Consider the following 24,217-nt stretch of genomic DNA (forward strand, 5'->3'; position numbering starts at 1 on the left):
ATGATTCTCTACATGGTATGGCTATTAACCAATAACTATGTTATTGGGTATTTTTCATCCTCAGTCATCTTAGCTCCTTCATGAATGAGCAAATTTCTTGAAAATAAAACAGATACTGAAACTCTTTAAGAGCCCTCTCTCTTAGAAGGTAATTCAGTTCTCCTTGCCTCGGATAAACCAGCTAAAGTAACCTTGCTGTATGAGGACATTCATTCACGCATCTGTGTTCATTCGTTCACCCATTCCAATGATTCTTCATGGAGCTCCTTTCATGTGTGAGATGATGGTACAGGGCATGATGGAAGAGGGTAGGCGGTGCCTTGAAACAACACGGCTTACAGTCCAGCGAAAGAGAGGAGAACGCAGCATGTCTGAGAACGTAAGGTAGGCAGGTAGAAGTGCCATAAGAAGTGCTTGAAAAGCAATGTGGGAATTCAGGGGACACCAAAGTTGCATCGAGTGAGGGGAAATCAGACAGGGCTTCATGGTTGTGGCATCTGACATAGGCTTTCATGGATGGGTTTGATTTGGTCAAAGATGAGGGGAGGGGAAAAATCTTCCAGGTGGAGATAACTGTATGGACAAACACAGTGAGGTGAGGAAGCCACAGATAGGTTTAGGGAAGGGAGACAGTCCATTTTCCTGACCAAAAAGACACAAGAGAGAGAATGACACAGAAGAGAAAACTGGCAAATTAAGTCACGGTCAGATCCTGAAGAAAATGCAGCTGAACTGAGTAGCCACAGTCACTGCTATTTCTACTTTACATGTGATCTCAGAGGAGCTTTGGATGCAACAAGAAAGCCAGACTTTCCCCCATGCCCTTGGACTAGCCACTCCCCTAGCAGAATGTATCCTTGGTACCTGCCCCACATCACACAGCACCTGGGGACATACTAAACCCTCAGTAAAAGCTTGTTTGATTGAATTGGGAGGACATAATAGAAACATTTCCAGTAATGGAAGTTGGGGCTGGAGGGAAGGAGCACTGCAAGGCTTTCCTTTAAAATCCAACGTTTGAGTATATAACATTGACCACAGCCTATATACCAGCAATGACTCTTTATCCTACTGCCCAAACTCCAGTAACACCCAGAAATAATAGTGTAGCAACCCCCACCCCAAATCCCAAGGCAATGCCCTGAGAGGTCATGGCAGCATTCTCCTAAGCGTGCTCTCCTCGGGGGCAGTCATTCAAGCAGACATCACTCTATCAGAATCTAACGTCAGCTTCAAATACAGCTCCTCTCGACAAACGTTCATTTTACTCCAGGAAAGCAGTAGTCATTAGGACCAGGCATGGAAGGAAATACTCCATAGCAGGAGGATGTTACTCACAAAACACCAGAGATAAGAGGATGGTCCCATGTCTGGTTTGGACCCGGGATTATGTGTTTTGGTGAGTAGGGCAGTGGCGGTGGACCACATGACCTCGGTGACATTGAAAAATGCATCATGGAGAGAAGCTGCCTTCCCCATCGCCCCCCACCAAGCTTTCAGGGCCAGCTGTGCTGCTGCAGCCCCAGCCACAGAACACAGGAAAATCTGGGGTTGAGATTGGAGGCTGACAGAAGAGTCTTCAAAGACCAGAACAGAGTGAGTGCAGTCAAGGTTTTTTCACGTATTTGTGGAGAGCAAGCCCAGCCTGATGTTTGGCAAAGCTTCCACCGAACTTTCGTTTTTAAGTAAATTAGCACGTATATTAAAATATACAAGGCCTGTAAGGGAATAAAGATAAAAAGAGGTGATCTGAAGGAGTGGGAAGCACAGGAATTTTCCAGCAGACACTCTATGTACAAATATTAGATCTGTAACTTCCTTGTTTTGTGGCTTTCAGCAAATTATTTAAACTGTTAAACTTTAACTTCTTATGATGTTAAATAAAGGTAAAAACATCTATAAGATTGCTGTAACGATCAGGGAATAAAACTTCTAGCACGGTGCCTGACAAACAGTAGGAACCCACAAATGAATGGTAGTGAATTTTATTATTACTAGTTCACAATCTCAACTTCTAATAATTTGGTGTCAAATTTCTGCTCTATGCCTAATTTGCATAAAAGGGGCTTTTCACTTATCTTTATCTCTAAACTCCGTTTTCAGAGAATCATGGAAACTGGGAGGTGGAAAGAAACTTAGGCTTCATATAACCCAGCCTGGACATAATCCTGAGGGATAAATTAATATCCTTTCTTAAAATATCTTCCTGGTATGCAAGCTCTCTGTGCACCAAAATCAGCCTTTATTTTTACAGACAGAAACACAGGATTCTGGAGAGGGAAGACCATGGAAGTGCTCTGAAGAATGCCAAGCGAGACTCACAAAGAAATGACTTCTCTGCGGAAGGTAAAAGAAATCTAGTCATTTGGTCAGAGCTATTGCTGTTTTAAAAATCTATTAAATACAGTGATTGACACAGTAGAAGGGGTTATAAATAAACAATAAATCATGCAATTATTACTGTTTGAATTTTGGCAAGATGATAAAACGCGCAGGGGTATAATCAGGAAATAACAGAAAAGATCTGCAAGGCACCCCTGCAATTAGTGATAAACAGAGCTTGGCTCTGAGTTGGAGCCCCAATATGGCTCTCATTAAAGAGCCTTGGGACCTGTTCCTGGGGCAGACCTCTGCTAGCTGGGGGAGAAGTGAGGTAACCAGAATGTCAGTGCACCCCCCCAACCATATTCAGATAATCTTTTACTATAGTATTATAACCACCTGGGCTGAAATGACTACCTTATGCTGCGTGAAGACCAATCCACGGTCTTCCGAAGCTCTAATTGAGATGTTTCCTGTTCTCAGGTTTTTGACTCTTTCTTTTGTGATACCATAAACACACACACACACGTACACACACAGGCACTGTGCAACGGGTACCCTCACTCATTTTCTCCTTCCCACTTTCCTTTCACCTTTTATTGATGGTCCCTCTTAAACAGATAAATGCTCCCACACAAGTGATACCACTTAAACAGATAAATAGTCCACACCGGAGAGACACAGAGAGCACGGGAGAAAACCCTGTCTTATTAGACTGGAAACAGACACACTATATTAATGCAAAAAAAAAAATCAGCATATGGTTCTAATAGGCTTTCTTAAAATGATTTATCAGCTGTGATTAAGCCCTCAACCAGCATGTCTATCTTCATAAATAAAGCAAAAGTGTACCTTGCTCTCAAATGTATCTGCAGTATCTTATTACCCAGCCCTGTGCACTGCACTCCACTTACAGCATGGCTCTGGGGAGCCAAGAACTTGTGTGCAATCACAAAGTGTGTGCTCCAAAGAGACTGCCAAGATTTAGGACTCTTATCTCCGAGATAGTCTTACTAAAAATCCATTACAATGAAGGTTTATCCCTTCTCTCTGTGCCACGGAGCTCGGCATTGCTGAAATATGAACAGGTAATTAAAAGGATATGCCTGATTTTACAGTGAGCCCAGTGACACAGAATCACCAAACAGCTGTTGGGAAAGGCATTTGGCACACGGAGCAGGTTACCTCTGCCGGGGATTGGGAGGGAGGTGTGGAAAATGAGGACCACTTTAAGAATCAGAATTGGTCTCTTTCTTCTCTTCTAATGGAAAGACAAATGCAAATATTGGTCATCTTGGTCAGGCCCTCATTCTTGGGCTGGCTGACAGGTCAGATGATCTCAGTGGCACACATGAAAGGGGCTTCTCGAACTCCCGGGGAAGGGATGAGGAAGTCGGTGCAAGGACTTCCAAACGAAGGAGGAGGAACTGGGTACGAGAGCATGAGCCCAGTCAGCCATCAGCGGATGTCTGAAACTGCACCGAGTCAACCATTTCATGCTCACAGGGCCCGGCTCTGTTGGAGTGGTATTTACTCTTTGATTAAAAGCCAGTAAGTCCAGGAGGATGAGCTGAATAAATCCCACAAAGCATCCAAGGAAAGCATTTTCATGGCTAACTTCCTTTTGAGCCATTCCTAACGTACACACAAAGCCCCATTCATTTTCTCCCTTCTAACGCCAACCTGTCCGCAAAGATCAGAGACATATAGGACGTCCCCTGTCCTATAGGAACTTCCCAGGCTTTTCTCTACACGTCCCCTCTCAGTTTGACTGAAATAGAAATGTGCAGTCTCAGTGTCCTTTAACAGCAACAAACCACTGGTACACGATTTAGGCAAGTTTGCTGTGGCTTCGTGAGGTTTTTGTCAAAAGGCAGGAGATGTTAGGAAGGGCAAAATGCAAAATCTCAGGAGGTTAAAAAGTGCTGGGACTCAGTGCTGTTAACAGGTTGTTTTTCTGGAAAACACACCAGTCCCTCGTATCGGAGGTGCAGCCCAGGTTGCTGCAGCCTGTGAGTGTTAGACTCAATTAGGAAAACGCCACTAATGAGGTCAAAGCAGCTCCTCTCTCCCGTGATCACAGGCTGCACCCCTGGCCCCGGCCAGCTGTCTGGCAATATGTGCTTCTGGTCACAAGGGGGTCCACAGGAGGGAGTGTGTGTTCGGATTCGTGCAAATCCATCACCACTAATGGGAAATCACCCCTACGTTCACAACCAGCTGATGGGTCAACCAGGCGGCTGCCTTCACAATCAGAGGGCAGCAGGGGGCTGTACTTGGACATCACATGCCTGTTAAAGCTGGTGTTGAATTGGACGTTGTAGGCAGTGCTAGGTAATGGTCAGGAAGGCGAGGAATTATTCACAAAGCCTGATGGCCCACTTTGCCTAAGACACGTACTCGTGTATATGTGCGTTATTATGATACCAATAAAGAAAAACATCTGGCAGAGATCTGGAACAAGAAGCTATTTCCCTCCTCCTGCTGTGCAGGGAAGAGGCGCTCTTCAGGCAGCGTGGTTACCACTGCGTTACTGTCTCTGTGAAAGTGGACTTGGATTTCTGTTTCCAGGACCCCCTTCAGAACACTTCTTTTAGTCAACATCAGAAAGAACATTCAAGGTGAGATGCTGCAGTAATATGTGAATCTTACATTGTCTACCTAGGAATTAGCTTTATTTTCTATGCTCCAGACATCAAGATGTTTGAACGATGTATGTTTATAAAACTCCAAGGCCTGGTTTGCTGGTAAGAAAATGAAGTCATGCATGACTTTTAGAAAGTGATGGGACGGAGTCTGGATTTCTTGCTCTCATCCTGAATTCAGACAACACTCTGCATCACTTCTCCACAATCCACACCGGGGCCATTGTGATTAGCACAGGATGGGTTGGGAGGCTATTATCAGGTGGACCAGCAGCACAGAGATATCACAGTGCCCATCACACTCCAGCACAAAATGCCACAAAAGGGGCAGTCAGAACTCTGGACCATCTTGTTCCCTTTCAGCCACTTAGGGACCAACCAAACAGGGCTGGGAGGCTGGGGCTCACACTTTGCGCTTTATACTGAAGAGTGCCATGGATTCCAGGCTTGCTCTGGAAAGGATAGGAATGCCCTGGCCAACTGTGCCAGCGAATACTGCAATGGCCTCACGTTCATAAATCCCCTGGGAAACTAACTTCCTAAGTTCTGTGCATAACAAATCATACCGGCAGAAGCCAGGAAGAGGGTGACTTCTTTGAGAGCAGCTGTGATTCAAAATGCCCAGCAATTCATCATCTGTAGTCAATCAACCCAACATGCACACAAAACATGACTGCTTGTCTTCTTTGGGGACATGACTGTTTACAGGCCCAAATACGCCCCCACCCAAATATAAGCCACCGAGAGAAAGGCAGCACCCAGCATTGACTCAGGCAGAATTTGATCAGCAGTGTGATCAACTTTCAAAGTTTTCATGTAACAGACAGTGCCTTCTGCACGTAACTCAGATCCCAGGGACGTCTGTGGTTGCAGCCACACTGAACCCAAAATGTGGGGTTCGCCTCACTTCACGGAGAAGACTGAGGAAGCCCCCACCATGCCAATGAAGGGAGAACTTGCAGGTGGGACTATCCGTCCTTCTAGCTCCAAAGCTGCCCAATAAAACAGCTTACATTTGCCTTCAGGTCAAAAGTCAAAATATCATCTACATACACAACCATCTGATTCTGCCAACGCTAGTGAATTTTATTAGAAAATGTGCTGAGAGGAGATGCTGAGAGGGAAGCCCTTCTGGCATTCTGTTTCACTCCAGCACCTAACGAGAAACTGGCCCCAACACACGGAAGAGCCACAGGTTCAAACAGGCTAAAAATAGCCTTTAATATCCCAGAAAGCAAAGAACAAAGTGAAGCCCAGGGATGTTCTGGAGAAGACTGTAGCCAATATTCCTTCACACCTGGGATGCGAGGATCATCCCGGCCCAGCAGGTGAGTGTGCCTAGCTCCCCGTGGGAAAGACTGACCTCCTCCCCAATCCAACCAGTTTGTGAGCCCCTCTGGGTCATCAGAAGGGCCAGTTCCCCAAAGTGTAGGAATGTGGCATGGGGGGTAAAAATCCACTATTCCATAAACTGTCCTAGGCTTTTGAGCTCTGGTGGTAGTTGAGTTAAGAACAAGGAAAATGTCCCTCCAGGGTGCTGGTGTTAAAAATCAGTCACTGCACCCTAGGTTTGAGTCGACAGCCAACATGCTGGAAATATGGAGGAAGGAATGTTCGGAATCCCAGTTCCTGGCCTCAGCCTTATCAATATGGAAATAACTTAACAACCCACAAATGCCACAGCAGGGCTCCCAGAGTAAATCACTCCCATACCTGCTCCTAAACATACTTAATGTTCACCTGGATTTATGAGATGATGGAGCAGAGACTCTTGCAATTATTCTATTATTTTCCTTTTCTCTTTTCACAACATCAGTTTTTTTCTCACGTCTCTACAAGGGGCCCAGGTTAGTGATTCTTAGCTGCAGATGCTCAGCACATCTAACATTTGGCCCAATTTTCTAAATGCAAGGTTTTTTTTGTTTTTTGGGGTTTTTTTTTGTTTTGTTTTTGTTTTTGTTTTTTGCCCAGAGCGGAAGCTTCATCTTTTAGTCATTTTGTTTTAATCTGGCCCAGAAAACAGATCTGTTTTCCTGCTTGCTTTTGGGAGCATTAATGCAGGGCCTCTCAGAGGACAGGATGTGCTTCCTCTGCAGATGCAAAAGCCTCCTGTCCCAGGTACACACCAGCCGCGTCTGGTGGGTTGAAAGTCCTGAATTACTCACAGCTGGAAATGGATTCCTTCAGAGGACAGTGTCCACGCGCTGTGGAGATTCCACTTGGGTTAATACCTTGAAATCCCAGCCTGGCTTTCCTGCCTTGGGACAGGTAAGGAATGATTTTTAACCAGCTGAGATTCCACCCCAGCCCAGAACAGAAAAATCTTCCTGATGACAAAGTCTCCAACTGGGAAAAGCTGCCCTTTTCTTGGCTCTTAAAGCAGAGCTTCCGTAATTGTTTTAGTGAGGAGCCTCCCAGCCAAATAATTCAATCGGCCTAATTTGCTGCTACAATGAGGCCGCCTGATGGGAAGGCGGGCCAAACAAGCGGTCCTCACAACCCAAGAATGGGCTGACTATGGTGCCTGGGGAGCTCCAGGGCTCCATTGTGTTTCTGGATATTTTTAGCTTCTTTTCTTAGTCATTTTTAAGTGCCCCTCCACATCCCAACCCCATCCTGCTCTGGTTTTTTCAAATGCATTCGATGCATAGAATCTCCTAGAATCAAGACTACAGTTCCTGACACACTCCCTTTTATACCTATGACATCCCACCAACACTAACCCCTCGACTTTTTAAATAACGACAATATTTGGAGGAATTTCCAACTTAACCACAAGTGAGAGGCAAACACTTTCAAGAACAATATTTTTTCACTTGTTAACATTTCAGTTCATTTTCACTTATTTAAAAAATGCATTTAATTTTGCAATAATAATGCTAAGTTATTTCTTTAAAGTTGGGTTAGAGGTCAAAATATTTTCTTGGAATTTGCAGCAATAACTCAGGAAGTAACGATGGACTAGACTTGAGGTGCTAGAAATGGAAAATAAAGAAAGACATGAGGACTCGGTCCTAAGGAAGTTGACGGGACCTACTGAGTGAGGTAAAGGAGGGAGGGAAGGCAAAGCCAACTCTGGTGGTCGATGAACTATGCCTCCGACGGACCAGGGGTGTCAGGCGTGGTGGTGAGTTTGTATAGGAAAGCCTTGAGCACATTCTTGGGCAAGTTGAGTTATGAGCAGCAGTGGTATATTCAAACAGGAATGCTGGTCACGGCTGGAGATTAGAGACTAATATTCAAGGTGAAGACTAGATGCATAGATAAAGGAACTGTCTGGTGGAGTTAATGGTTAAGCTATGAGGATGTATGAGTTTTCTGAAGAGAAGGTATAAGCGGAAAACACCTGAGGGTGGATACAGCAAAAGACAAGGAGGCAGAGAGAACAGTCGGAGAGGTTTTAGGAGAAAAGCCAGAACAGGTCACGCCTACCACTGGTCCCCCTTAGTGAGTGCCTATCAACTCTTTTTGTCTCTTCTGGAGTTTATTCTCCTGTATTTAAAATGAAGTATACAGTACTGCTATTATTAATCCTCGTTAACCAGAGTGACCAAAATCAAATGATCATTAATAACATGTTTAAAATGTCAGATGTGGGTCTGGAATATGCTTCATGAGTATATAAATACTTTGACTGTTCCCACACCCAGTCACAAGTGAACAGGACATACTGGTGCAAGAAAATAACTATTTTATTCTGCAGTATTTCCAACACAAACAGTGGTTCCCCACTCAACGCCAAGTTTCCTGTGGCCAACTTCATGTTGTCCTTTAACAAGTCCAACCCTCCCAAGCTCTTCTCCCCAACAGCTTCAAGTGGACACATCAGTGCCTCACAGGAGAACACCCTTCACAGCACGGAATGAATGCAAACCTTTCTATCCCAAACTTCAGCCTCTGAAAACCTTGTAATCGCTTCTCAGAAAGACCTCAGGCAGAGACCTCTATCTTGCCAGCACAAAAGTCATGTGATGGCAAATATAAATAAAACCTATGACACAGAAACTTAAATGCTTAATACTGAACCCAGAGAAAAATAAAACCCGACACTCACGGGCTGAGACACATTCATCTGCAAAGACAGCCCCACCCTCACCCCCTCTCAATTTGGCCCCTAACACTGGCTGGAGGGAGGGCCTCGAACTGCCAGATGAGGTAGCATTAGAAAGTAAATCCGCAGCCTCCAGAGATAAGAAGCTTTTCTTTTAATGTGAAAGTTACGTTGTGAAGCTCCATCCATTAAAGTTCAAATGAGGTGAATATACAAACCGTCCAAGGGAGGAGATGTACAAAGCCCTGGGGCCCCTCTTGGTCAGTATTCCTCCAAGCTGTGGGCCTTCCCTTCCTCATTATCCACATCAAACACACTTGACTTTAAGGGCTCACTCTGCAAGGCAACAGACAATGCCTTTTGAGGATACCCTGACTTTCCATCAAAAAACCTGCCCCAAAACTCAGTGAGTTTTTTTTTTTTTTTTCTCTCCCACTCCATTTTAAAGTGGAGGCTGAGCCTGACATCACACCATGATTCACTGGCATATGTGGAAGTGGATACCAACTCTTAATAACCTCCCTTAAGTTTGCGCTCATTAATCCTAAGTCCCAGGGAACTAAAACTCATGAAATAGCTTCCCGTTTATCCACTGGTTTAGTCATTCCCCTGAGTAGGATGCAAAGACCAAGTCAACTTCTCTTCTAGTGTCGAATTCCACCAAAGCTGAGGGCACCATTGAAACCTACGTGGAGAAAGCTGAAAGGGCTTTACATTCATAGCGCGCTAAAATGGGGAGGGGGAGGACAAGAGAATCCCTATGATATTAAGGGTTAGATTTTCCAGTTATTGAAGTGGGGGAAGAAATAGGTTGTCATCTCTCAGAATGTTGCCAAGGGGTATTTCCTTTCAGCCACGCTTATTAAAAAAAAAATCCCAAAAGATCAAAAACAGTCTCATCTACTAGGAGTTAGCAAACATGGTGCCATTTTCAAAACCTGAATAAAACCAAGTTTAGGTTTCAGAATATTCTTTTTTTCCAGACTTCTGGGGCGGGATGGAGGAGAGGGATTGTATTACACAAATATCATAGAAGCAACACGTTAACATCATTGGAAGCATGTAGCTGTTGCAAGTAACTTGGTATCTTTTATTTTCCCACAGTGCCACTCATGCATTCCCCAGAGAGGAGCGTGCCAGCTAGCCCTTGATAGAGCGGGACCATGTGAAGGCAAAGCACCTCCCTCTCTGTGCCCTCTCTCCCCAAGTAACTGGTGGTGTCGGTAACATGATTGCTGGGTTTAACAGAATTTAATCAGATGGAGCAGCTGACTTTTCTGAGCTGAGGCTGACCTGGCCATGCCGTTTCATGACTCCTGCTGAGCTGGGATCCAAGATCTTAAGATTGTAGCTTGTCCCTCATTCCCATGAGTTAAACAGTCAACACCCTCTGGGAATAAGCTACACTTTTCATCATTTGGGTAGGAATTCTAGAGCATGGAAATGCCCTAATTTGCTATTGCTGCCTCAGCATAATGAGTCAGATTTAGGTCCTAAGGGAGGATAACAACACTTAGCACTTACACACCGCACTTTTCATCTTCAGGGTCCGTAACCACATTAGGCTGTGATGTTATATTTCGCTCAGCAAGACAAAGGACTTCATTTCTAGGCCTTTCAACTTCCCTTCCTGTCCTACACATACACACATATACATGCACACAACTGTTATCATATGATGACGCTGTCTCCCACTTCCAAGATGTGCACTGTTGGATCTGGTTTTTTTTCTTTTTTTTTTTTTTCAAAAAAAGATATCAAATATGAAAGGTCAATTCACCCTCTTCTTTTTTTTAAAAAATCTTTTTGGTTTTTGTTTTTTCCTCTAACATGGAACACAAAATCAGTATGCTGATCACCAGTTATTGGAGTCCATTCAGCATTACTGCTAGGGTTCCCATACTTGACTTGATTCTTCATGCCTCATGGTCTTCTGTGTCATCTCTGGCCACTGTGAAGAGTTGAAGAGCCTGTCTTGGACAATCTGGAGGACTCTGCCAAGTTCCCTGCTAAGACCTCTTCTCTACCTCATCGCCATTCACTCCTGGCCCAGGTGATTCCATCAAGTACAGTATTTAAACAGCACTGTATGCCAGTGACTCCCCAATTCACATCTCTGGATGGGTCCTGAATTAAAGACCTATATATCCATCTGCCAGTTCAGTATCTCCACTAAACAAGTCTGCAAATAATCTCAATTTCCCCCTCAAACCTGCTCCTTCCATAGGCAACTCCATCCTTCTAGTTGCTTAGGCCAAAGACCTAGACTCATCCTTAATTCCACTCTTTCTATCACTCCCCAGATCCATCCATCAACAATTTCTGTTAGCTTTATCTTCAAATTAGATCCAGAATCTAACTACCCCTTCCAGCTGTACCTTGGACCAATCTGCCATCATCTTCAATCTAGATTCTTTAAATACCCTCCTACCTGGTCTCTCTTTGCTATTTACCTCCAACAGTTTACTTTCAACTCGACAGCCAAAGTGATCTTCTAATATATAAGTCAGATCCTATCACATCTCTGCTTACAACTGTCCAATGGTTCCCCATCTCACTCAGAGTAAAAGCCAAAGTCTGCAAGGTCTTCCTGGATGTGACCTCCCATGCCCACTCTTTAGCGTCACTACATACGCTCCCCTTGCAGCTCCTCCAGCCCACAGAGCACCCTCCAGCCTCAGGGATTTGCACTACTTCTCTCTCCACTCTTATGCCCAGTACACACCAGGTTCGAGCTTTCTCCTTATCCAGGCCTCTGCTGCATGCCTGCATACCAGTGATGCCCTCCGACCATCCCCAGCACTCCCTGTGCCCCTTCCCTGCTGTATTCTTCTCTATAGCTCTTATCACCTTCTGACATGTTATATCCTATTGCTTTTATTTGCTTCCTGTTTGTCTTGCCCTCGTTTGCAAGCTACCCGAAGGCAGAATTTTGTTTTTGATTTATTAATCAACATTAGTCCATGGTACATTCACCAATGCCTTGGACAGTGCCTGGTACATGGTGGGCCCTCAAAAATATTTTTTGTGTGAATAAATAATAAACAAGAACTTCTCATCTATTTCAGCACATGTACTGGCCTGACTTCTAAGCCACAGGCAAGATGAAATTTGTGATGTTGCCAGTGAGGGATGTCTTTCCTGGGGGGGGGAGGGGGCTGGAAAGCTTATTAAAGAGTTTTGAATCTATGAGTTCATGCTAAAGTGGAAGACTGAGGCAATTATGGAATGTGTTGTTTGATATATATGCTGTGGATACAGACATTGGGGCTTTTTCCACTGGTCATGACCTACCTCTAGCCTGTCCTCATTCTATATACACATCGGGATGCTTTTGGGAAAGGGTGTCAGGATTAGAGACAGTCTATAGAATTTTCCCCAAAAGACAGCCACATGGCCTAACCAAGGATCAATTCTCTATTTGCTCTTTAATAGAATTTTCTATGCCAACCTTCAGCAAGAAATTTAAAAGTGGAGGGAAGGGCCAGACTAGTCTTTCTAATATTTTTGTATAAAGTATATAGAAAGTTCAATTAAGAACCTTTTTAAACCAAATTCTCCAGTTAAACTAATCCATCTCTCGCTTTACTAAAACTTGCTGAGAGAACTAATGCAAGACTTTTGCTAAAAAACTCAGAGGAAAAGAAATTAGAAGAGAGTTGGAGCATAGAATTAAAAAGAAATAGTTACCTGATTGTGCAGCAAAAAGGGAAGAAGAAGAAGACAGAACTCAATGAAGACCAGGTATGCACTGAATAAAGAATTTGTATTCCTACTTTTCAAGCGGGGACAAGGAAATGAAGTAGGAGGTAGGGGTGGCAGTGTGCCAGGGATGTTGGGAGCTGGAGAAATGTGGTCAAAGGGATGAGTAAAAGTGCTGGCACATTGGAAAACATCTCCTCCTTAACTCCCCACCTCCCCACCTCCCCACCTCGGGGCTTCCAAAGAAATGCTAGGGCAGAAGCCACCAACATAGCCCATTTGGCCGCTGGATAAGTCACCATGCGTTAGGCCTCAAGAAGGTGCCCTCTTGGGTAGCCATGGCCACCGAGCTGGATTTGGGCCTCTGGTGTGAAAGAGGCAATGGAAGAGGATACACCTCAACAGTCTGAACATTAACCAGCTTCTCGTGCGTGCAAGTGAAGTTGGGGTGTAAGACAGTGGTCTCTGGAGGGGCCTGCCCCTAAACCATGAGGGAAGCTAGCTGTAGGATCCCTCACCCATGTACTCATCATAAAATCATCACATGACTAAGAGCAACACTTGAAAGAGAAAAAAATGCGTTATTTCTACAATTGTCCTCCTCCACTTGGCTTGCCTAATTGTTTTCATTTTTAATGTTTAATTATTTATACTCTTCTCAACTCAAAAGGAATGAAAAGCAACTCAAAACATGCGCAGCATGAAATTTTTTTTTTTAATTAAAAATTGGGACCAGAGGAAATATAAACTAGAACTGAAAGTCTAGTCAGTGGGGGAAGTAAAATGCTCATTACAGAGTTCTAAAAAGTTCTCAACATTAAGTAGTCAACTTGGTTTCATGTGAACCAAGCAGTCAAAGCGAAAAGAGAAACAGAACCGGTTACAGGATTCTCATATCCACGAGGAGAAAATATTTCAGTTCCTCAGGGGAAGCAAACTATTTCCTGGAATTCAGATCTGCAAGAATTTCCCCCCGTGGGGCTGCATAGAAGAGATCATGAGTGCTCTGTAAAGGAGAAGATCTAAAACCACACCCTGACCGTGGGCTTCCTAAAGCTGTTCTTGGTAAATGCCTTCAGGAAAATCAAGGGCATACACTTCGGTTAAAATCATCCTATCAGAAATGAAGACAATACGGACCAGGTACACACCTTTCTTATAGTTCAGTTTAATCTATGAAGCCAACCATGACTATCTGGAGGAATGAATGAACTTAACCCCTCAGTTTCTACACATGCTGCATTTATCAGGAGAAAATTTATTGCTCAACCAGAGGAAATTTACTAGACTTTTTGGTTCCTCTCTCCCTTGATATTTCCATGGCTTTTTTTTTAAATCTATTTCTACTGCCATGAAATATAGAATGTACACCTTCTGTTTTTATTTAGTTAAAAATTTTAAGTGCTCAGAACAGTGTCTGGCAAATAAGTGCTAAATAAATGTTTGTTTTAAAAAAGAAAAAAGGACCTTCGTATCATTGGGGGATGGAGTGGGGGGATGGGCATCACGTATGAATGACCAATTATAAAATAAAAAACGTTGATTGAGATTTTATACTCCTCTTGTAACTTTCCCCCACTTTCAGGATTTTTCCTAAAGCAGTACAGACAGAATACAAACCCTTGGCTATTTTGATGTGAGGATGTGACAAGAAAAATCTGGTGGAAGGGGATTATTATAATTTCACATAGAGTAGGATTCAAAGGTTTTGAAACACTTCAGAGAAATAGCGGAGCCTTTTAAAATTCTTCTCCGGATGGGACAGCTGGAACTTTAGAATCCATTACAACGGAGCTGGTGGTGCTTCCTTTAACTTTCCTGGTTTAAGTCTCTAGCCATGGAATGTATCTAATGTGTTGTTTAGTACATTGTGGGCATTCAGTAATGGTCTATCAAAACAATAAAAAAAAATACTAAAAAATGTCATGATCATATTTACTTGTGACCCTGTTTCCTTTCCTTCATCTGGTAAAGTGATTTTTAAATGCCAGCACAACATTACAATAAAAACTGACTATATTCTGGAGACATTCATAAAGTGGGTTTTCTACATTAATAAGAACAAATAATCCATACTTAAAGTGAACCTATTTGTTTCATCAACAACAGATGTTCAATAATATGACGAGGAAGGAATTATAAATTTGGTGGAAACATACTGGGAAGATTAAGGAAATCAGACAGTTACAACCTGGGACCAAATCAGATGAAATCCTCTCTCCTACCATTACAACTGTCCACTTGTCATCTTAGCCCTTTTGACCCTTGTCTTCTGCCCTCACCACCCACGTAAGGCTTTGCTATTCAATATTTAGCAAAGTAAAACAACTAGTTTTGAATAGAAAAATTCTCAGTTTATTTGACTCAGGTTCAAGAATCAAGTAACCTTTTTTTGGCTTGAATTTCATATTTCAGATCTCTGTTTTTCCCATGATTTTTCTAGCTTTGGATTCTACCACAATCAGGGATTCATCCATGTTTTGAAAACCATCAAACATTTGTAAATGGATAAAATGCTGTGTTAGGACCACACTGGCACAATCTGCTGTGCCACCTAATTCCCAAGCAGGTGTTAGAGGAGGCACCTGTCCAGGCATCCGTCCAAGTGAACCTACCCGCTTGCTGCTCTCCTCCTCCTGAGCCTTCCTGAACTCATGCTCGAGGGAGCAGTCCAGCTCATTGAAGAGCCCCACTTCCTCGCAGTTCTTCAGGAATCTTGTTGGGGTCGGAGTCTGATCTGAAAACAGAGACCAAGTGATCATACATGGGATCTTTTCCTCCAAAGCCTGTGGCAAGCACGAGCAAAATTCACAAATTCCTTCCCCTCACCTTAATTATGATGCCAACTGGCCATTCGTAATCTTCCAGCCCTTTAAATAAAATAATAACATGGAAGAAAATAAAACCCTAACCACCGAAGGAGGAATAACGATGTTTAGAAAGCATATGTGAGGGCTTCCCAAACCTCCTTCTGGACAACTTCAGGCGAGGAAATCCCACCGTCAACTTTCTGGGGTCCGTATTATTTGAATACACATTGCAACATGTGGAATAGCTTTTTTAACTGGAAAAAAAATGATTTAGCTAAAAGAAAGTTAAAAAAAAGTCAATGTTAAGCCTGATTTTAGGGGGCTGGGAGGAAAAAAGGTTTTGCAAATTTGTGTATCAAACAGAAAAGGAAAAACAAGCATTTGATTTGTTTTTCTTAATGAAGAATAAAAATTGAACAAGTCTTTCATTTTGAGAGTCACAGAGGATGATGAAAGGTTCCAAGTCAAACACATTCAGCTTCCATCCCTTAAAAATATAATTATTAATTTAATTTTCCTTTGCTATAGCAAAAGAATGTTCTGAGAATACTCTTTAAAAGGAATAGAATTTCTTTCATATTCTTGACGATCTGGAGAGCTTACTACTTAGAAAACTGGAGGATCTGAAGCCACTATTTGTGGCTTAATATTTATGCAGCATTTGCAGTTTATAAAATACTTTCATACACATTCTCCAGAATCTAGTTCTCACAAGATCCTATATGGTAAGCAGGGTAGAATTACATCTTCGTCATTAGTAAGGACAGTCATCTTCCCTGGTAAAGGTGTACTTAAGTGGACATGAATAAAAGTGGGTAAACTGCCCTTTTCTCAGAAACAGAAGATTAATTTAAAAAACAAACAAACAAAAATGGAGAGGACCACTTCCCAGTGAGGAAGTCTGGCCATGCTAATTATTTTGCAAGTAAAGAAAACTGAAGTTCTGAGTGATGATGGGTCTTGTTCAAGGTCTCCCAGGTACATGTGGCAACTCCAGGATTAGAGCCAAGGGCTCGATGCTATTTCCACAGTGGACGTGCATTATTGCCACTGGAGCCTGCGGCACACACTGCTAGATGGATGATGGCCCTTGTCCGGAGTGACCTACACTCTGTCTGAAATCTCTGCACAGTCCTCTAAGCCATCACCACCAATCAACTGCAGAGGGCCCTCAGGTTGAAATGAATTTGCTGTTTCAGCACTCTCTTTATAAATGCCTATATGACAAGAAACTAGAATCCTATTTACTTTTCTAAGTCATAAGGAGAGTAGTTAATCCCAGTAAGTTATCCGTTGAGATTCAAAGACTATTTTAATATCCATGAAGCTGAAAATGACTTACTGTCCCCATTTAATCAGCCCTTCCAAGGCAATGCCTCCTGATACCCTATGGGTGCGCGGCTTTCCTACCTGTTAAGCACCCAAATGGTTGATTTGGAGTCTAATGCCACAAAACACCGATCAGCATTCTTCCCTATTCCTAGCCTGCTCTCCAAGATACTGAGCTCTCTTTGCAGTACAAAGAAAGCCTACCACAGATGATCATAAAGTGGACATCACAGATAAAAGATACGCAAAGAACTGGGTTTTACTGAAAGTGGTATTATTAGAACATTAATTAATTTACTGAGATCTACATATATGCCTATGTATCCAATATATACCTATAACAGTTAAAAATACCACACAGTGTTGTTTGGTATAAAATATAAAATTAGTATTTATGCAGCATTTTGCAGTTTACAAACATTTTCACCCACATCGTCTAGAATAGGATCTCACAAGATCCTATGAGGTAAGCAGGATGCATAATATTTTAGGAATGGAGAAATAAGTTCAGTACTTTGCACAAGGTCATACAATTTGTAACCATCTTATCTCTTAAGTCCTCTCTTACCTTCAGAAATAATCCCTTCTCAATCTAAATCCCATGTCTCTGGTGTACGCGTAAAAGATGACATTGACAACCCAGAAATCTAGATTTGAAAATTGTGTGATTTGGGAGAAATTACCTATGTTCTCTGGACTGCATGTTCATTATCTTTCAAATAAAGTTCTACAGTTACATGATTCTGTGAATCCTAAAATCACCATCATAACAAAGTTCACTTCAAAAGTCACTGTTAATAGGTCAAAGAAACATACGACCACTTAAAGGACAGTTGAATGGGAGCACCAGTAACAGCTGGTTAGACACTAGAAAGTAAGCCAGAGGTAATAGCCAGATATATAGATAAAGGAGTTTTATGAACAGAAGGTACAAATAGACAAGACCGAGAGTGGAAATAAAAGGGGGGTGTGTGTGTGTGCACCCATGAGTGCACCTGTGTACACATTCTTCCATTTGTTGGGTGCTTATTCCATGCCAGGCGTGGTGCTAAATGCTTTGTATGCATCACCTCTTTAATTTTCACACCAACCACATTAGGTAAAAATTATTTTCTCCATTTTACTTATGAGGAAACTGAAACTCGCCTTGGACCACCATTTAGAAATCAAGTCACATAATTTTATTAGTAATTGACAATCCTAACATTCTTCAATTCTTCTGAAATATCTTGGAATCATTTATATCCCTCACACAACAGAACTACTATTACAATCTTACAGACGCTCCACTACATTGCAGGAACATTTCTGTGACTAAAAAAACCCTGAGAACACACCATATAACAGAACTGAAATATTAGACCACTTGTCATCAATGGGAACTTGGTTTGCCAGGTTTTAATTTTCCTTTTATTCCTCTATGCTTCTTTGTTGGAGATTTACAAGTTGAGAGCCTTGGTTCCGGGTAGAGAGAACGGTAATCCTAGAGGCTCTGTAAGACTCCTGAACTCTGAGACAAGTTCATGAGATGGTCCATGAAATTGAATTCAGGTTGGCATTTGGGGTCCCAAGCCCCAAGCAAAGTTGAGAGATGTTTTCTGTCTCCTCTAAAGCAAAATCATTCCCAGACACCAGCATTCGCCCCCGTCCATCAGCAAGGAGGCTGGAGGAGCATGGCACGAGGAGAGTCGTGGCACCAACCAGCATGATGAGCCTCTCTGAGCACTAGGGAAACAGAGCTACGGAACGAGGGGAGCCATGGGCAGTAAAGACAGCTGGTTCCCTCCCGTCCCCAGAGCAGAAGACCCAGAAGAAGGGTCCCAGATTTGTTACCAAATGTGACTTTCTTTTCTGCATGATAGAGTGAGGGGAAAGCAAAACAGTTATCTATATCTACATTTGGAATATATAAGGCATGCTGTTCCTAATATTTAATTCATTTTCATCTTGTGAATGAGCTATTCTTTCCAGTTACAACAGGAACCAGAAAATGGGGCTTAACTTTTGTTTTAACATTTATTAGAATTAATACAGGGTCTCTAGTCATCTTTGATCCCACATGGTACCAGTTCCCAATAAGCCAGGAAATGTGCAAATCTTCAAAAGGGGGACAGCTAAATCTATCCGCAGCTTAAATAAAAAGAGGCAGGGTTTCTCGGCCACATGAATGCCTTGTCAAATAACTGTTTCAGCTGAAATTAGAGCTGAAGTAAGTGGGTGATATCCCTGGCCATAAATTAAAATTCTTGTAAACTACACTTTACTTAGAACAAGAGCATGCATCGGTTAGCTATGGCAGCAGCAATTTCTAAGTCCTGAATAATAGTGGCCGATGCTCTGCTCGTGGATAATATCTAAGGTGTGTTCAGTAGTGACAGGCCACACTCCAGGGACTTACAGGAACTGGTTCCAGTGGGAACTCAGAGCTGAGATGATCATTTAAGGACTTCTGCTCCCCTTTCTATCAGTGCTTCCACTCCAGTGAGGGTCATCTGAATGAGAGAAGGAGATAACCTCAACTCTCAAATTAAACTAAAAGTTGATAGCTTTCTGCTGCAACATATTTTGTTGTTATTATTTTCATAAATTGGCTGCAGAAACACCTGCACATTGTGTTCTCGCAGAGAGTCTGCAAAGAGCACACCAGGTTCCCAGGAGATGCAGACACCTGGGGCCAGTGCAAGTAAGCAGTCTTACCCCCTCTCCTACTCCTGTCTCATGTCTTGGGGATGTCTTTAGCAATCAGTAGAGAGAGATTTGCACCAAAAGGGGTAAAATATCCTTTGTAAAGTTTGTCATATTTCAATATCTGGTTCACTTCCTGGAGTGGTGAGTCTGTTTCTTGAAAACAGGAGCACCTTTTCATAGAATCATTGCCTCTGTAAATAGCTATGTAGAGGATATTTGTGGTGCAGAGGCCCTACTTGTGTATCTGTCCGGAGGAGGGCCACAAACTCGGCATTCTCAGTTAGGAATTCACCCATCACTTATAGGACAGGAAATCCTGCATCACATTACATCTGGGAAGGACCACAAGTACATGGCTAGAACTATTAGGGAAAAAAAGCAACTCACTAAGTTTTCCAATCCATCCATCGTCTGCCTAACATCAAGTGCTTTAGCTCCAGCAAGTCCGGTTTTCCAAAGCCTAACTGACAAGCACAAAGCTAAAGCATGAAACCTGATTCTTCTTTTAAAAAGTGTTTAGTCTGCTCTACATTTAATAGCAGGTTGCTACCTTATTCGGTTTCAGAGCTGCGTTTGAGTTATATGTTTGTCTATGTTTCATTTTCCTCAATGATAAAAAAGGCAAGGTGACAAGTCATCAACTAAAAAAAAAAAAAGGAAAAGCAGAGTTTCCTTCATACACAAGAGGAGAAATCTGTAAATCCCCTAAGCAAAAAGTTTGTTTCCTACTGGTCTGCTATTCTCAACTATGGTATTACTAAAGGACTATATGAAGTAATTTTACATCACTTTATATTAAATTGCTGGCTAGTAATACCATAAAAGCTTCACTAACTCAGACCAGTTATAAGAAAAATCAGTTTGAATTAGTGATTATTCTAACTATAGGGTATTTTTTTAAAGGCAATGCATTTTTATTATTTGTGTGACTCAGTTTCAGCCAACAAAATGTAACTTAATGGAATTCCTCAAGAGTGCTGCTCAATTCAATAGAGAAAACTATTAGTCTGTTTCAGTAAGAGTTGGGGTTCTCAGAAAAGGCATTTTTCTTAGAGACTTTTAATATTCTTTTTATAGCCACATTCATCCCATGAATTTTTCAGCAAGTGCTTTCTTTAAAATATTCTTAGTTCCTATCTGAATTTCAATAAAGTCCTAATTAAGAGAGTTTACATTAAATGAATTTTAAAATACATAATCCTTTATAAGAGCAATAATCAGTAACAACTGATGGAATTCTAGACAGGCTTCTTTGCAATAAATGTGCCTTTTATTGAGTGTGAATATACAATAGGAGCAGTAGGGTCCTCTCAGTAACACTGACATTACTATTTCCCTGCATCTCTCCCAAGAGGCAGTGCTGCCATGGAGCAAACCAACGAAAGTCTGGTTTTTCAACAATGCAGTGGAATGCTTAAAAATTGACCCAGGCTGGGGTGATTCAGGTCAGCGAGAGGTGAGACACACTCTCACCTCTTGGATCACATGTTGGAATCCATTTATTGTCAAGGTGGAGAGCTGGTGCACCAGGTACCCATGGAGAGGCTGTGAGTCAACTAGGAAATGCTCAGGTAAGGGGGTCTCTTACAACACTTGGCCCGCAGAAGACACAGATACAGATTGAAATTGTACAAATACATGTACAGTGAAGACGTTTTGCTTTCTCCCTGGTGAGAATTAGGTTTATAGACAGAAACTAGAAATAGGCCCACTTCTAGACTAGATTACTAGTCTCTGAAGGACTATACTGTCATTTATCTTAGATGCTCTGTATCAGAGGATGATAAGGAAGATGGAACAAGGAAGCCAGTCTCTCTTGCCTGTCTTCCATGTGTCAGCTCTAGACACAGTGAGCTGCACCGCATCTGGTCCCAAGGAATCACCATTTCCAGCCCTGCCATATTCAGAAGTCAGGGAGAAAGAACCCCTGAGCCTGCAGTGCTGAACATCAAGTCTTGGCTAAAATGCCACTCATGGACAAGACGCCTTTCCTGGCCTCCCTTAGGTAGTCTGCTGGCTACCTGTGTCACATTATCATGTTTTATCTTCATTGTAGCACTTGTCCCTAACTGATATTTTCTTGTTTATTTATCAGGGGTTTTTTTGTTTTGTTTTGTTTTTTTGTCTATTATCTTTCTTCCTCCCCACCCCCAAAAGAGTGTACTCAGTTCCATGGAAGAGAGACCTTATCTGTCTGGTTCAATGCCACAGCCCCAGCACCCAGCACAATAGGATCCTTGCAGGCACTCATTAATGTTTGTTGAATAAATGAATAAATGTTGGTGGAGAGGGAACTTCAGACCCTCTTCTAACACCTCAGCTGGTGCCTGTCCCAACTTCTCTCCAAGCGCAGCCCAGTTGCTCACAGCATTAATCAGGCTATGATGCCTGGTGAGGAAACTAACTAGACATTGAAAGGCATGGTCCCCTGTGTCTCTTTATCAGGTTTCCCACCTAAGTGTTGATCGGGTTTTATCTTTTGAAAAAGGTCCACAATACTCTTGAACTTCATCTTTCTTTTCATGAAGCAAAATCTACCATCTTCTAGGTCAAAATTTCCACCACACTCACAACACACAACATTTACACACAGAGTTTTCATTTAGAATATTATTTGCTTATTAATATCTTATTTGCTTAGTATTTGTTCAGTTACGAAGTTGTACTTTGACTCTTATTCTGTTTTTTTCTTATACAGAACTTGGGAACCTTGTAAATAAATGGGGGTGGGGATGTTGGACAGGGCAAGATTGGGGAATTCCTGGATACCTAGCCATAATACCATAAAATAGACCCAAACACTATTCTCTTTACCTCTCATACTGAAATTTGATCATAATTTTGTCACGTGGTAGCTGGTATTTCTGCAAACTGTGTGTGGAAGTATGTTGTTCTCAGAGGATTCCCATTTCAAACTTGGCACCAAAAAACCTTTCATATGACAACTTCCCTCACTGTGAAATTGTCTTCTATCAGATCAAGAATAGCTGAACGGAAAGATTTCTGTCCCTCATTATATCAGGACTCTAGAAATGTACCACATGGCCCAAATAAGGATGGAAGGATCAAAGTAAGAGGAGATGTAAGTCTTTGCCCTCAGAATTCACCCCCCCAATCATGCCCCTACTAATACTGTCTTGTTAGAATGAGAGGTTTTATGTTTACTGTCTATCCACAAGAGCAGACTCCTCTTAATAAAACACCATGACTGTCACTTTTATTATCCTGCCATGTGGCATGTCAAAGATCATTTACAGTCGTTTTGAGTAGTAAATTCTACCTGGCCTAAATAAAATGGACTTTACGGCAAAGCTGTAAAGTTATTTCAGATCTTACAACTCTTTAGACGTTTATCCTTGAAGAGCATACCTGTGGTATCTTAATAACTTCCCTAACTGTAGTGTTTGCAATTAATGAAGGATGAAGTGATTTTCCAAAATTTAAGTGAGCCAGATAAGCTGAAATTAGTAATAAACATACCTACCATGCTTTATCTCCTTAATACATGTCAAACTCCAATTCATCTGAAATGAAATTTTGTGCAATTGAATATTGCTTGAAAAAAATAGCCCAGGAGGAATTTGAAGAGTTTTGCCCTGATAATGCTTGCTGATTTAAGATTTGATTTATACTATTTTTGTTTTTACTATTACTATATTTCAAGTTGTATGAAATCATTCATCTTCAGGAAAGGCCACAAAATAGGCTTAAGGTACCTTAAGAAATAAAATTCTAATGAACATATCTTTAATGAAAATAGATTCTCAAGCTTTTGATAAATTCAAATCTAAATAAATCAAGATATAGACAAGTAAAACTTCAGTCATATTTATAATCACAATCTAATAGGCTAAAACTAAAATGATGTTTGGGATAAATATATATTAAAGTCTTTCCTGGAAAAAAAAAAAAAAGGCAAAGCAAAAATACCTTGTAAATAGCCTGTTAACAATTCAGTGTGGACCACATTGGCAAATGACATGTAGTAGACCTTCATCCCCTAAATGCATGTAGCAGACCTCAGCCCCCTGGAGCTGGACTGGATAGCTTTGTATTCTGTTCCAGCAAGAAAATTCTACAAGACTATGAACATGCAGAGTGGGTAGCAAGTTTAAAAATTAACACTTAATTTTGTTGGGAATATGAAATGGCCTCATACCAGCTTCAATAAAGCAAAAGAAAATATGCTCTTATATTATTCATGCTCTTTCTCCTTATATTTACTTCTCCCTTCATTTTCTTATTCCAAGTTTGCCATAATAAAAATTAGAGTGACTTTCCTCTCAACAATTTTCCACCTGGCACTGTCAATTTTTGGCAGCAACAGCCAAAAACGAACAAGGGTCTGATAAGAACAGTTGAAAAGCTCCAAGAGCCTCAGCAAAAATCTGTTTTTAGGAAATGTATAGAAACGTTCACACAACTTTAGCTACTTTTTTTCTGACCTTTAGATTGGGCCTCCTTGCAGGACCAACCCAGCAGGGAGAAACTAGGCTGTTACTTGCCGCTAGAGTAATACCACCCCCACATAATTATTGCTCCCTCCCACTCCCCTCCTACCAGGCAGCCTACTTTAGGGATCCTGTTTGGGAAAAATAAAGGATGCACTTACTATTTTAAATACAGGGAATTCCAAAGTCTACAGCCTTGCTACTTGCATATACATGTTC

The 24,217-nt window shown here is 41.9% G+C and overlaps 1 protein-coding gene across 5 annotated transcripts in view; it reads right to left on the bottom strand.

Moving 5' to 3' along the window:
* The window catches only part of CREB5 (cAMP responsive element binding protein 5), a 386,139-nt gene that overhangs the window by 285,674 nt on the left and 76,248 nt on the right, over window positions 1-24,217 (bottom strand). For all 5 annotated transcript variants that reach the window (XM_074367300.1, XM_010971472.3, XM_045508120.2 and 2 more), the window contains one exon: window positions 15,336-15,457. In XM_074367300.1, the coding sequence (XP_074223401.1) occupies window positions 15,336-15,457 (122 nt within the window). The remainder of the gene's footprint in view (window positions 1-15,335; window positions 15,458-24,217) is intronic.

The sequence above is a fragment of the Camelus bactrianus genome, chromosome 7, assembly GCF_048773025.1.
Source record: "Camelus bactrianus isolate YW-2024 breed Bactrian camel chromosome 7, ASM4877302v1, whole genome shotgun sequence".
Taxonomy (NCBI): Eukaryota; Metazoa; Chordata; class Mammalia; order Artiodactyla; family Camelidae; genus Camelus; species Camelus bactrianus.